This window comes from Syngnathoides biaculeatus, chromosome 4 (genome assembly GCF_019802595.1).
Source record: "Syngnathoides biaculeatus isolate LvHL_M chromosome 4, ASM1980259v1, whole genome shotgun sequence".
NCBI classification, from domain to species: domain Eukaryota; kingdom Metazoa; phylum Chordata; class Actinopteri; order Syngnathiformes; family Syngnathidae; genus Syngnathoides; species Syngnathoides biaculeatus.
Window position 1 is genome coordinate 3,381,882 of NC_084643.1, and position 14,476 is coordinate 3,396,357.

Genomic DNA, 14,476 nt, shown 5'->3' on the forward strand with positions numbered 1-14,476 from the left:
CGTTCCGTTGAGGAACTAACAAATCAGTGCCGCTGATGGTCAAGGCTGCTTTTTGGATTAATATGGTTGCCAAATAATATTTTTTTCTTCTTCTTCCAGTTTTCACACCTGCAGCACAATTACAAAAGAAAAGCCTCTTTCTCATGCGAGTCTGGCAGCAAAAAGACTTTGTGTCTGGCCTTAATCTCGTTGCGATTGAAAACTGTACTGCCGCCTAAACTTTTTTCAGGTTGACCAGCTGGCCCGGACTGATTAAAGCTCTTTTGAGTTGATTAATGCCCACTCTAGCTGATAACCAGCCCCCGTAGCTGAGGGTGCTGCCGGGCAATGCTCAAGCTGAGCGGAACTGGGGAAGAAGTTAAAAGGGGCACGGAAATCTCTTTAGAGCTTTGACCCCCTTGTCTCGCACCCCCACACTCTTAAGATGCTAATAAGAATGCACGTTTGCTCGCTCCATTTATGTGACAAATCGAGCTATAAATCACTACGGTAAAGTTTGACTTGTTTTATTTTTTTTTTTAAGCTAAAGGCATGTTGCTGTTTTATCTGCTGATTTATCTCTTTTTCCGTTGGTGTGTTTCCTGCGCGTAACCATCCGTTATGGCGGCCAGTCGCGTGGCGGGGAGAAAATTGAATTCCTTCTACCAAACGGCGTATTGTGGCACTGAATGACCTCACATCTTGCGGCTATTGTGATGTTTCATCTGTTTGTGATGAATGAGCAATATCGATTTCCGCCCGTGTCTAAATACACGTGGACCAAGTGACACGTTCACAATCCCAAGCCGTGACCTTCTTCCAATGTTTATTTGGTCATTACATTTTGGAGGACCGTCCCAGGGGCCACATGCTCCGGGCGTCGGGCTCAGACTCCACATACGCAACCGTGACCTTTTCCAATCTGAAGTCCTGCACTAAACCGTCGGTTTGATGAGAGCCGGCTAATCGATGCCTTGTCGCCTTGAGAGACTACCTCCTTGTCTCTCGGTCGCTAATCTCTCCCAGGAATTTTGGCTTTTACCTGTCTTTTTTTTTTTTTTGGTCACTTCTGTGCAAAATAATGAAACATTTACCCTTTAATTGCTGGCTCCACAAAGAATGATCGGTTTAATTTGCCCTCATTAAAGCCGTCTAATCTAATGGGCTCATTAAGGGCTGTGAATGGAACCGCAATCAGCAGCTTGGACAAATCCCGCGGGGAGCAATACATCAGCGGATCATAAATATTTTATTGCGTCTACCTACAGATTGTAAGGTGCCTCAATTTGATGTTCTTAACATGCACCGCTAATGTTATAACATCAAATCTGTTTTGTCTCAAGCAGGCGTCGCCAGATGACGGGATGCAATACAGTGAAACAAATGTTTGTTTTTCTCTTCTTTTAATCTGATGGGCATTTTTTTCAGCAGTCAGTCCCAAGTTGCACATTTTGGTCTGCTGTGGCGTGTTACCAGGTTACCGCAAGGTCAATTTACAGCAGTCACGTTGTCGTGGACTGAGCTGCAATCATACATCACGTCCAATCATTGATTAGCGCGGCAATATAAACATGCCGACACTAAAATATTCACCACGTTTATACCATCCTCCACCAAACAGTTATGTCCATTATTCTGCCTTTTTCAATGGTGGCTAAGAGTATTACATTTTCTGAACAGAATCAAGCAAATGAAATTTGATTCGGAGATATGAACCCATACGACTCAAAACCCGACAAAAAAGCGGCTGAAATCCCCTTATGTGTCCAATCAAAGAGGTCCATCCATCCATTTTTTTCGCCGCTTATCCTCACGAGGTTCGCGGGGAGTGCTGGAGCCTATCCCAGCTGTCAACGGGCAGGAGGCCGGGTACACCCTGAAATGGTTGCCAGCCAAATCGCAGGCTTCTCAATCACACTTAAGGGCAATTTAGAGTGTCCAATTAATTTTGCATGTTTTTGGGATGTGGGGGAAAAACTTGAGTCTCCGGAAGAAACCCACGCAGGCACGGGGGGGACCATGCAAACGCCACACAGGCGTGGCCGGGATCGAACCCGGGGTCCTCAGAACTATGAGGCCAACGCTTTACCAGCTGATCCACCGTGCCGCCCCCAATCAACCCGTCAAAGGGGTGACACAAAAATCCTATTGGCGCTCTGCTTGGATCTGCTTGGTGTTTGGGGATTTATAATTTATATTTATAATTTTGCTATAGTGTTAAGATGAAAGTTTCACTTTTGGGTTGTATAAATGGCCGCTTCTGACGACTGACCACAGACTTGTGCGTTTTTTGTGGGGGAAGAGGGTGGCGGCAATTTGAAGAGACTGCAGGAAGGTGGCTCGATAGAAAATCACACATTTGGCTGCAGAACTCGATTTAATTATGAACTGGCTCCGTCGCGGCGCGCATTCTGTCAAGTTGATTGGCAGGAGGCCCTGAGCGGAGATGAGAGGGGACGTGCGCTGGACAGTGGAGGTGCGGCATCTGTGGACAGCCTTGTGGCTTTTTCTGGGTCACTTTGGAAATCCGGTAACGACACCTTTTTGGTTACAAAGCCAAGGAACGGAGGAAAGGCTAGGTGGCAATCTCTTTGTTCCGTTGGATCATTAGCGCGCTTCTGGGCTACACGGAAAGCGGATGGCAAGGATTGTTTGTTGGAGCTTGGGTGCATTTTTGACAGTTTATTGACATTTCTCTTCGTTTTTTGTCGTGTGCGCGGGACTGATTGTTGGGTGTGGGCACAAACCATTTGTAACCTTTGGTACCGGTTTGATGGGCTTATGTGGATTCCATTATGATGCCGGCAGGGGTTCCATTCACAATTTTCAAACCGGTACCAGCTGCCCCGCGGGTCGTCGGAAACTATCTGATCCAGGTGAATGCAAAGCACGCACACACTTAACGGTGGACAATCGAGGCTCCTACCGCTTCGATTGAGTTCCACATTTGAAAGCATGTCGAGTCCTGGTTATCGTCAATCGCACAAGCACAAGTACTACACAAAGCCCGAGCAAACACTATTCATTGATGAGCTGCGCATTCCATACAAGGGATTGTGCCACGTGTTTAGACAGACGAGACGGGATTCCAGTTTTGATTTGATAAATCCATTTGCGACGGGGAACCTCAAACATCGGCTCGAGTTATTTTAATCCCCGGAGGGATTTTGCAGGCTGAATTGTCCATGACGTCGACAAAAGTATTGAGACGCATGAAGAAGGCCTAAAAAATGAATTCTTCATTTGACGAGCCTTTTCTTGGGAAAATGGGAAAATTAATAAAGGAATGGTTGGTGGAGTTAATTGTGGAATGCGTTTGTAGCCCTGACCTCAACCCGATCAAACATCTTTCGGATGGATTCAAACAGGGATTACGAACAAGACCCACTCAGCATAACCTGACGCTCGAAAATTATCTTCCTAGATGAGCATCCCAGGTTATATGCAGGTGCGTAGAATTTTGCAACCCCATTACCTCAGTTTTACTTCCCCTCGAAGCGAGTCATAAAGGTTATAGGTCACAGTAATGGTGGCGGAAAAAAAGCTTTAAAACGATTTATCTTGGTCTTGTTTTTGTTCACAAAACACCTGGCATTTGAAGGAGGGTGTGTGGACTATTGCAACCCCATTACCTCAGTTTTACTTCCCCCTCGAAGCGAGTCATAAAGTTTATAGGTCACAGTAATGGTGGGGGGGAAAAAAACTTTAAAACTACCGTAATTTCTCAAAAATAATTGCAATTTTTTCCAAAAATATTTTCAAAAAGTCAATAGAGTGCATTATATTTGGGTATGGATGCAAAATAAAAAATATAATCACATTGTATAGTCATATACAGGAACATGGAGTGGTTAAAAAAAAGGTATACATATGAATTTCGATATGATAGTCAATGTCTTATTTTACACATTTATATATATTACAGTAATGTGCGCCACCAACATGAACTCTGAACTCTGACCTCCTTGGAGGGGGCGGGGGGAGAAGTTTTGCGTTTTACGATCATTAGCGTAGCCTATTTTTTGCTACTGTACCAAAGATCGGAAATGACTGCCCGTGAGTTTGTTTCAACTTAAACGAAGACAAAAAATGTTGAGCATTTATTTATAGTTGGTTGAGAGATTCTGTTCTGACAATTGCAGGGACCAGGACGAGCGTGTCCTGTGACCTGTTCCGAGTTATATATTACCGCTACGTCAGCACGTGGACAAAAATTATTATTAATGATGAAACAATACAAGTACAAGCAATGAAAGTACAAACCTAGCAAAATAGAAATACAGATAATTCCTAATATTTTGACCATATGGATAGCAGCAAATTGGTGGTGCGTATTGTACATTGGTAGAAGGGTTTTCCTGATTTTTTTTTTTTTTTTAGGTCAACTTAGGGGGTGAGCATTATACTCGAGAAATTACGGTATTTATCTCGGTCTTGTTTTTGTTCACAAAAGACCTGGCATTTGAAGAAGGGTGTGTGGACTTCTTCTATTGAGTGTACCTTACTTCCCGTTTTCACGCGTATTGCTGTTCTTGTGAGGATCCCTTTTGCTTTGTTAACCACATAGCCAGCATCCTGCTCTATGCCACGGCTCGGAACGTATCGAAGGTGCCCGACGCCGAGCGACGAACAAATGCAAACGTAGACCAGCTCTCATCGCTCGAGGACACCGCTGTGGCTGCAGGGTGCTCAAGATGAGCCCACGAAGTCGGCGGGGGGACATCTCCCGAGACACTAATCTGCTAATAGAAAAGAAGCCCCCAACAGCTCGTCTCGCGCAAAACTCCCAAATTTAATCTCGTCAACTTTTTCTGCTCAGCTCGTCTCACTGTGACAACAACAGCTTTGTCGCTCGCAAAACCTCATCCACGTTTAATTGCGTGATGCAAAATGAAACGGGAGCGTATGTGTGTAGGTTTTTGAATTTTTTTTTTTTTTTAGCTGGTGCACACAAAGTATGACGGCTTAACCAAGCGTGTAGCACAGTGCACCGTAGTGAATTACTTCTTTTTTTTTTTTTGCATCATTTCCCTCTTCCTCCTAAGCATAAAGACATGAATATTTAAAAGTACATCAAACAAGCGTTCATAAAATATTAAAAGGCTTGAGAAACAAGAAAAGCTTTTATCACACCCGTCCCCCTCCCCTCTTATTCATTGGTATGTCTTCTTGAGGCTCTCTCCCTGTAAAAACACACACATGCGCATTAGCGTCCCGGAATTTTACCCACAGGTGACAAACCTTCCCACTCCCGACTTCTTTTCTGTGGCGGCAACACAAGCGAGGCTGAGAGGCAAGAATGGTTCAACACCTTCCCGCTGCATTATCAGACGTCTTGTACGGCGGATGTCACGCCGCACCAAACGCGCAACGCTTGCATGACAATTTTAGCAGCGGCCTTCTAATCTGCGGGGATTGGGCCCTCGGAGAGAGAGAGAGCATCTCTAAATTTGCATGCGCTTTGCGGGGATTGTTTTTCACTGGAGGAGCCGCAAGGTAGCGTTCAAAGGGCAAAGCCGTCTCCTCCGATGCCGCCTTTCGCCGTCGGGCCCGGAGCGAGCGCCTCGGAGCAGCTGTTTTTTTTAGAAAAGATCCTGTTAAGCATGAATTTAAAAAACGGTTGTGTAAGGCTTTCCCCACCACTCCTTTTTTTTTTTTTTTAACAATCCTGATTGCAATAACATAACCAGTCTGTCGGTGGCATTCCTGCAGCTTTGTTCTTTTCTACTATTTAGGTAATTTTTTTTTTTTCCACTGCAGGAAGTCGGTAAAGTTGCCAGATGGTTGTAACATTTACTGGAAGGCCGCTCGTGAGGTAAATTCAAAGTGTGCCAAGACGAGGACAATGTGGAGGAAGGAGCAAAAGAGCAAAGTGAAGCATGCCAACATCACTGCATTGTTGTTTTTTAGCTTGCTGTTTCCATCAACAGGTTTTTTTTAGGTTATTTTTCAACAATGTTTCTCATCTTCAAAAATACGGAACCTTTCCCTGACGGGGTTATTTTCGGTAGTGGCCCCGGAATTGACCTCTACTTTCGGAATGTGTTGTTTTCGCGTGATGTCACTCGTTGGGCTGCCTCGAACGGCGGCCATTTTTGATCCCTGAGCCTCCGTCACTCCTACATAGGCGAGGTGGACGACATTACGTTTCTAACCGCATTTATTGAAGACACGACCGACAGCACATCAAGCCCAGACTGACTATTAGGCTACCTGGCATACACACATCACGGGACTCAGGACTGCGTCACAAAGGCGAAATCACGAAGGAGGGCCACTTACACGCTAACACAGAAAATGAAAGGCGGTGGAATATTATTTTTTTAATATCAAGGCAAAACTCCATTTATTTCATTTTTTTCAAAAAGTAAAACCTGTTTATTAGTTCACCACAAACAAAGCGAAATGTTTATTATTTGTTTCAAATTTGATGACAATGGCAGCAAGACAAAAGACTAAACAAATCCAGTATTTCACAAAATTCTCGAATCTTTAAAGTGACTAACAATAAAACGATCTTAACTGTAATGTTGGCCTTCTGAAAAGAGAATCGATCAAGCTTGTTAGCTTAGCATCACATCAGCACGATGGAGGTTGAGACGGGGCAGCGGGATAGCAGCGTCGGGCAATCGTCCACAAAGCCAAGTCTCCGTGAAGCACAGAGCCGCAGAACGTCCAAAGTCTTTCGTCGGAAGCATTACACCATGTCCTCGCTTACTCAGCTGACTAGTAACTCTGGAAAAAGCTTCAGCAAACTGGGGAGAGTTGTCGAAAAAAAAGTCAGAAGAAAAGTCAGAAGAAGGCTCTCTAATGGTTAGCAAGCGCTCTCTTGCGTACTTGAGTCCTGAGGCGCCTGTGAAACACAGAAGCACAAACAATAACCGAGAGTGTTCCATAGACTTCCACACTGGGTACGCGTTAGGTACAGAGGTTAAGTGGCGGCGCGGACTGGTGTATGGGTCTTCTTTTTCTTTCAGCTCATCCTGTTAGGGGTCGCCACAGCGTGTCATCTTTTTCCATCTTAGCCTATCTCCTGCATCTTCCTCTCTAACCCCAACTGCCCTCATGTCTTCCCTCACCACATCCATAAACCTTCTCTTTGGTCTTCCTCTCGCTCTTTTGCCTGGGAGCGCCATCCTCAGCACCCTTCTACCAATATACTCACTCTCTCGCCTCTGGACATGTCCAAACCATCGAAGTCTGCTCTCTCTAACCTTGTTTTCAAGACATCCAACTTTGGCTGTCCCTCTACTGAGCTCATTTCTAATCTTATCCAACCTGCTCACTCCGAGCGAGAACCTCAACTTCTTCATTTCCGCTACCTCCAGTTCTGCTTTCTGTTGTTTCTTCGGCGCCACCGTCTCTAATCCGTACATCAAAGCCGACCTCACCGCTGTTTTATAAACTTTCCCCTTCATCCTACGACTCATCCGACTCTTCTGTCACATAGAACACCAGACACCTTTCGCCAATTGTTCCACCCCGCTTGGACCCGTTTCTTCACTTCCTTACCACACTCGCCATTGCGCTGTATTGTTGACCTCAAGTATTTGAAGTCGTCCACCTTCGCTATCGCTTCTCCCTGGAGCTTCACTCTTCCTCCTCCGCCGCTCTCATTCACACACGTATATTCAGTTTTACTTCTTCATTCCTCTCCTTTCCAGTGCATACCTCCATCTTTCTAACTGTTCCTCCTCCTGTTCCCTGCTTTCACTGCAGATCACAATATCAGCTGCGAACATCATGGTCCAACGGGATCCAGTCAAACCTTGTCTGTCAGCCTAACCATTACTACCGCAAACAGGGAGGGGCTCAGCGGGGAACCTTGATGCATTCCCACCTCCACCTTAAATTCTCTGGGATTTGGTGTAATGCGGAAATTCAGCAGTGAATGAGTGGAAACAACCCATAGCACCTTTTCCTGCTCTTCAGCATTTCGTCTGAATGTGACGCTTTCACTTTGCCGTTTTGGTCGGCCTCCCCAAATTAGTATTCACGTCTTGGAATGTAAATGAATTCAAAGCGATCTATGTTTTATGAGAAGGGCTGCCCGAATTGACTTGTTGGATGATGCCAAAGTGGAACTTGTGTTGTGTGTGCGTGCGTGCGGCCGCATGAATGCGGTGGGCGATTAATAAAAGAAAAAGCCCATCTTACACAGCTCCACGGCACATTGATTCTGTCATATTTGCGGCGGATGTTTCATTTATGCGTTCATTCTTCTGCTTGTGTTTGCAATATTCTAATGCAGCCTCCGCTTTCTGAATTCTCTTGAAGTGTCTGCGGCAGAGCACAGGGCGAGCGAAAAGGATGCCAATTTTTGTTTGAAGCAAGTCTCATTTTATGCATCCTTTTTCCCCTCTCGCATTCAGGGAACGCCGCTTGAGAGAATCAAGGCAAAGACCTCTTAGAGCGCATATTGCGGGCTAAGTCTAATCAAAGAGAGAAGTGCTTTTAAATGTCTTTTGTTCCCCTGGGCGGAACGTTTGTTGGCCTCTCCGCTCTCACCAGTGCGTCCTGGCCAAACTCCACTGGCACCAGATGCAATTATTATTGAGCGGCTACCCTGTCTGCACCCCCCCCCCCCCGCCTCAATATAATAACAGTGTTCGGACAAAGATTAATGTTCTGCATCATATTTCTGTTGTCTTGCCGTTTTTGCGATGCAAGTGACGGGATTGGTTATCTAACTGTTGAGGGGCCAGCAGAAATTGGTGGTCAGTGCCCGTGGGCGGGGAGGGAAGGGGGGGGGGTGCTCGCATTGGAAGGAAAATTAATTATTGCGCTGTATAAATTCAATGTCATGTCTCATTTTCGTTAATCCCCCTGCGCCCTTTCACTCTCTGGCTTTGTAACTTCCTAACTGAGAAGCTTGTAAAGACTAATGAAAAGAGCTCCTCGATGCTAATAGTAAATTAGCTCTTGTGTCAGTTTTGGCGCTGCCGCAGTGACGAGCGTCGCCACATTGTTGGCCGCTCCGCCGTCGCTCGCACAGCGCAATCTCAAACATCCCGGGAGCATCTCAAAGGAAAGGCAAGAACGCTCGCATTGTTAGCGCGTGAGGACATCCCGTCGCTTTTCTGCTGTAACTGTGTACTTCCCGCACTTTTTACAGAGACAGTTTGCTGGCTTTTGGGAGGATTTAGTTGTTTGGCTCGAAAAGACGGAGCTGGACGAAGTTCAGTTTCTCCGCGCTACTGTCGGTAAACTCCATCAGAATCTTGTAGACTAGAGAGACTCACTTGGCCGAGGACGTTTTCTTGTTTATGCTGATCCCTCAAAGAAAAAAAAGATCAGCTCCAGTTCATGTTCAAGCTGTACAATAGTCCACAAAATGAGCAGCAAATCCAGTTATAACTCCAAAGATGCCACACTTTGTTTTTCGCATAAAACTGATATATTTTGATACAATATCAAAACTGAGGTGGGAGTTGGGCACATTACTTTGATGAATGAAATCATAAAGTTGGCTAAATTGTATTACCGTTACTCCAGGCCTACAGAGCGCACCTGGTTACAAGCCTCACCGAGTACATTTTTAAAGGAAATAAAAAAAATTGGTACATAAACACACCACAGCTGAGTAAAAGCAGCAACAGCCCACATTGAAACCCGCATTGAAACACGAGATATTTATAAGAGAGACGGTCCACAGAGTTTAGCTCTAGCGCTCACACTAGTGCGATTGCTAGCGCCTCACTAAAGCTAGCACTAACGCTAACGGGGGCCGGTTAAAATATAACTTATCGGTAAATATCACTGAGACATGCCAGTAACACAGCAGCAAGACGCTAGCACAGCGCTAACGCTAGCGCAGCGCCAACAGGGCCGGTAAAAGTCACTTCCTCCCATTCTTACCTTTTCCGTTCGAGCGCCCCCTTGCGGCCGTTAGAAAAAATGCACAAATTAGCCGCATCGCTGCATAAACCCCAGGGTTGAAAGCGTGTGAAAAAAGCCGCAGCTTGTTGACCGGAAATGACGGTACTTTTTGAGCTAGTCGTGTACAATAGTTACGAAAACGGGAGACTATTCCATCATGAGGTAGGTCTTCACTGTAAAATAAACAATACCCAAAAAAATAAAAATTCAAAAGCAACCTTTCAATCAGTTTTTCTGTGCTACATAATTGTTTTTCAACACTGTGACAAAATGACAAATGCGGGCAATTTCAGTCTGACTCAAGAAGCAAATCAAATATCCTAGTTTTACGGCACTGGTACAGTCCTGATGTGAAAACTGCAAAATGTGTCGTCACACAAGTCAAGTTTGCTCTTCGAAAGCGAATTCTCACTTTTCCGTTTTTGTGGACATTCTCCTTTTCCTCTCACGTTTCTTCAAGCACAGTCACTGCTGTAGTTTTGTGGCTGCCCTGACTATGGAAAAAGAGCAGATTTACAAATCTAAAATTACAATTATTTCCAAGAAGGCAGCAAGCCCAAGTGAAACTCATGCATAAGAATAAGAACAAAAAAAAAAAAAAAACGGTGATGAATCTGTCAGCATAATAAAAGAACAAAGGTGGCGGCCGCCGCCCGATAACTGCTAAACAAAAATGGTGCACAGCGAGGGTGGCGGGTAAGATCAAGTTGTCAGTATTGGCCGCTCTGAGTAAAATTTGTTGCCTTTTTCTCTCTCTCAACAGGCATACTTCCGACAGGGTGTTGCCCTTCAGTACCTCGGTCGCCATGCCGACGCCCTGGCCGCCTTTGCCTCCGGGCTGGCCCAAGACCCCAAGAGTCTTCAGCTCCTGGTGGGCATGGTAGAAGCCGCCATGAAATCTCCTATGCGGGGTAAGGAGCTCATTAGCGCGCCCGCCGTCTCACGTACGTGGCGGCTGAATGTCACTCGACGTCTCCGCGCTCTGAACCGAGCCGTCGCTCCGTCTCGCGGTCGCCGTAGATTTTCTCCCACAAGTGCCAGACTGTCTCAGATTATTCTCCTACTGTGACAGTCACTAAGCGTGTTTGGCTGACTTTACCTGTCACTCTTTACTCATTGCGCAGCGAGGCGGGGCGGGCGCTATCTGTCTTACGACTGACTGGCGGTGTCATGTGTTCCCAACAACCCCCCCCCCCCCCCCGCCTCTCTTAGGCCCGATGCCTGCAACCTCAGCGTATCTTATTGTCAGTCGGATCGGTGTCGCGGATCGCCCGTTATCTTAATGAACATCCAACACTAATGCCATTGTGTGTGCTGCGCCTGGCCCTGACAAAGCAGTTTCCCTAGAGCTGAGTGGCTTTATAAATAGTGTGCTCGAGCCAAGATTGAGACTAAAATGTGTGCTTTCTCTTTATGCATCATTATCATCCAACTGCGCTGACCTAACTGTGCATGAGTAATCAGCGTGAGGCAGTCTAATGAGGCTCTAAACAAACCTGGCAATGATTTCACTTTAGATGACCACTGCGGTGGAATTTAATATGATTCAGATCTGCCTGGACCGAGTCACCCCGCCTCGGCTTCGGAATTCTCATCCAAATTTGACTGTAAACAGCATCTGCATCTACGTGTGACCTTGTTCAACCGTTCGAAAAGTCAATTGAACCAGGAGATCACTAGCACAGATTGGCTCGGTTTAGTCGGAATGGTTCGTGTTTGTTCTTGTGCAAGGACGCCATTTACATGCAGTTAAGTGAATAAAGAAAGGAGTGCTCATTCGAGTCACGTCAAGTGCACACAGTGGTAACTGCAACCAAAACAAGAAAGCAGCCCGGGCGCGAGTCCATATTGAAGCATCATAGACAGGAACGAGTCCTCCCTGTAGGGGAGACCGGCGTCCTTTTAATCTCCCATTTGTTTAGCGTATTCCCCACAGCTAAGGACCTCATCCAAGGTCTGTTGACGAGATGTTCGCTAGGTTGAAGGATTAAGAGCAGTGATCCTCTCAGGGAGGCCGCCGGCGCCACACTGGGACTCCAATCGATGTTAGGCATTGTAAACAGCGAGGATAACGGCCGTTAGTTGGCCAGCGACTGCTGATATGCGAAAGATGGGCCGCCGCCAGTGTGTTCCAATCACGACTTCAAGGAGAAATCCAGTGCTTTGCATGAACAATGTATCCAATAGGTCATGTAATATGTACCCTATTTTGACAATGTGATGCTAAATCCTCTCTCATTTAATCGTGTTTTGAGAAGATTTTTGTGGACAATTACGAATTTTCAGGGGCGCTGCCATTTTCACTAGTCACATGATGTACGTGGACGTATGTGACATGTACTGTGCCGTTCCTAACGCTCGATTACATGGGACACCCATTATGCCCAGTGCTGATTTCTTGGATTTATCCGCATCTGATGAATGAAACAGAAATATCGGTTGATCGGGAAGACGGAGGAATACTTTCATACAGATTTGAAGCTGTGGCTGTAATTAATGTTGAATATTCAGATGGTTCTTCGGGCGGAATGACGTGGACTCTGACTTCTCGGAGGCCTATGCACAACATAAGTGCGTAAACAAAGGCCCCTGGGAGCTGCGGGCCGGCAGCCGCGGATGGTTCTTCGGACGGGAATGATGCAAAGTCTGACGAGCGGGCTCCGGCGACGGGCCGCGAGCCATGCTTTCAGGCGCCGGAGGCCTTCAGCCAACCTTTGGTGGTGGCGGAGGCCTTTCGACTAGCTGCGGCGTCCGGGGCTAACGGCCTCCGCCGCCTGAAATCTCGGCTCGCGGTCGCCGCCGGAGTTCGTGGCCCGCCTTCGGTGGTGGTGGAGGCCTTTAACCTAGCTTTGGGGTCTGGGGCTAACGGCCTCCACCGCCTGGAACCTCGGCACGTACTCAGACCAAGGCTCATTCCACCCAAAGAACCATCCGAATATTCAACATTAATCACAGCCACAGGTTAAAATCTGTATGGAAGTATTTCTCCGTCTTCCTGATCAACCGATACTGCTATTTCTTCATCAGATGAGGATAAATACGAGAAATTGGCGCTAGGCATAAATGGTATCCCTTTGCTGCGGCACTTTACACGTCACGTCACATCCGCGCACGTAAGTCATGTGACTCGCGAAAATGGGAGCGCCCCTGAAAATTCGTAATAGTCCACAAAAATCTTCTCAAACCACTATTAGATGAGAAAGCATTTAACATCACATTGTCAAAATAGAGTACATATTACATGACCTGTTGTATGCAGTGTTAATGCAAGCACTGTATTTCCCCTTTAACGTAGCGCGTTCATATTGTCAAAAAACATGAACCTTTCAGGACCACTCACTTGGAAAACACTTCATTTTATGAATGAAATATACAGTATAAAACCAAAATTTGCTTCTTTTAGACGTCAGCTAATTGCAATGCATTCGCCATACTTTATTCCTTTGGATTACAACTAATTTGTAATTGAACATGGAAGTTGTTCTCGCTTTAATCATTTATAGCACTTGTAAGTGTAAACACAGCTAAATTCTCCACTGTGTTTTATCCAGCTTGTTTGTATTCGCCCATTTTTTTTTTCCTGAAAGGATGTTTGTGTTATATTATTTCTTTCGTCTTTCTGTAGTCATCAGCATGATGTACACGTCCCCAAACATTTTTGTTTGAATATGCCTCACAGCTTGAATCGGTGACAATTATCAAGACATTTTTCTCAAAGGACACCATATGGATCGAGTTGATCCAATCTTTGCCGCTTGCCACTTCATGGTATGTATTTCCCAGCTCCGTGTCGTAAAGAATTCAGCTGACGTTCCGCGTCAACGTTTCTGCTCATTATGGCAGATGCAAGCAGCTGTTCATGCGTCTCAGACAATATTTTCCACAACAAAGGCCTCTCACACCAGTGGAAAGTGGCGTGATCTCGCCTTTTGTGATAATTGTGGCAGATTTTTCCATTTTCCTCCCTGCAATGGTGTTTCCACGTGGAGCAAAGAATGAGCCGTTGGCCTTTAAAGCTTTTTGACGTGTAAGAGTAGAACTCTAATTGCGTGGAAGAGCTTATTCATCTTGGCGCCTACGGGCCAGAAACGGCGCAAAAGGCCGGTGGACAGATGAATAAATATTGTTTGCCCTCAAATGCTAACTGTTCCACACAGAAGATCGCGGCAGATCAACCATTTTGCAAATCTACGGCGCCTTCGAACTCAACCTGAGTCATTTGCCACTCGTTTTAAATGAAAATTCAATGATTGATGATTGACTGACAGTAAGCTGAGATGATTTAATGGCCGCCTTCCTAAAATGGTTTCGAAAGGCTCCTTAAAAAAAAATGAACCAAAGTGCCACGTGCTTGTTTTCACCGCATTAAACCTTTTTGTTTTTAATCTGTATTCCATCACAATCACAGATGGTGGAATTACTCATGAATGTCAATTTTGCGACGGCGTTTTATTAAAGCCGAATTACTTTACAAAGTTGGTCTAATGAAAGGGAGATACTCTTCATCTCACCTCTTCTAAACTTTTTTTTTTTTAAATGCAAACATCAATAGTTAATCTTTTTTTTTTTTTATTCAGTCATCAAGTAAACTTTCTTACGAGACTGAAGCGAGTGGGGG

General features: G+C 45.6%; 1 protein-coding gene across 5 annotated transcripts in view; it reads left to right on the forward strand.

Moving 5' to 3' along the window:
* The window catches only part of LOC133499229 (tetratricopeptide repeat protein 28-like), a 207,264-nt gene that overhangs the window by 119,391 nt on the left and 73,397 nt on the right, over window positions 1–14,476 (forward strand). For 4 of the 5 annotated variants that reach the window (XM_061816985.1, XM_061816986.1, XM_061816987.1 and 1 more), the window contains one exon: window positions 10,622–10,769. In XM_061816985.1, the coding sequence (XP_061672969.1) occupies window positions 10,622–10,769 (148 nt within the window). Of the gene's footprint in view, window positions 1–5,309; window positions 5,476–10,621; window positions 10,770–14,476 lie in introns of those variants that run through there. The other variant, XM_061816988.1, reaches the window with a different exon arrangement.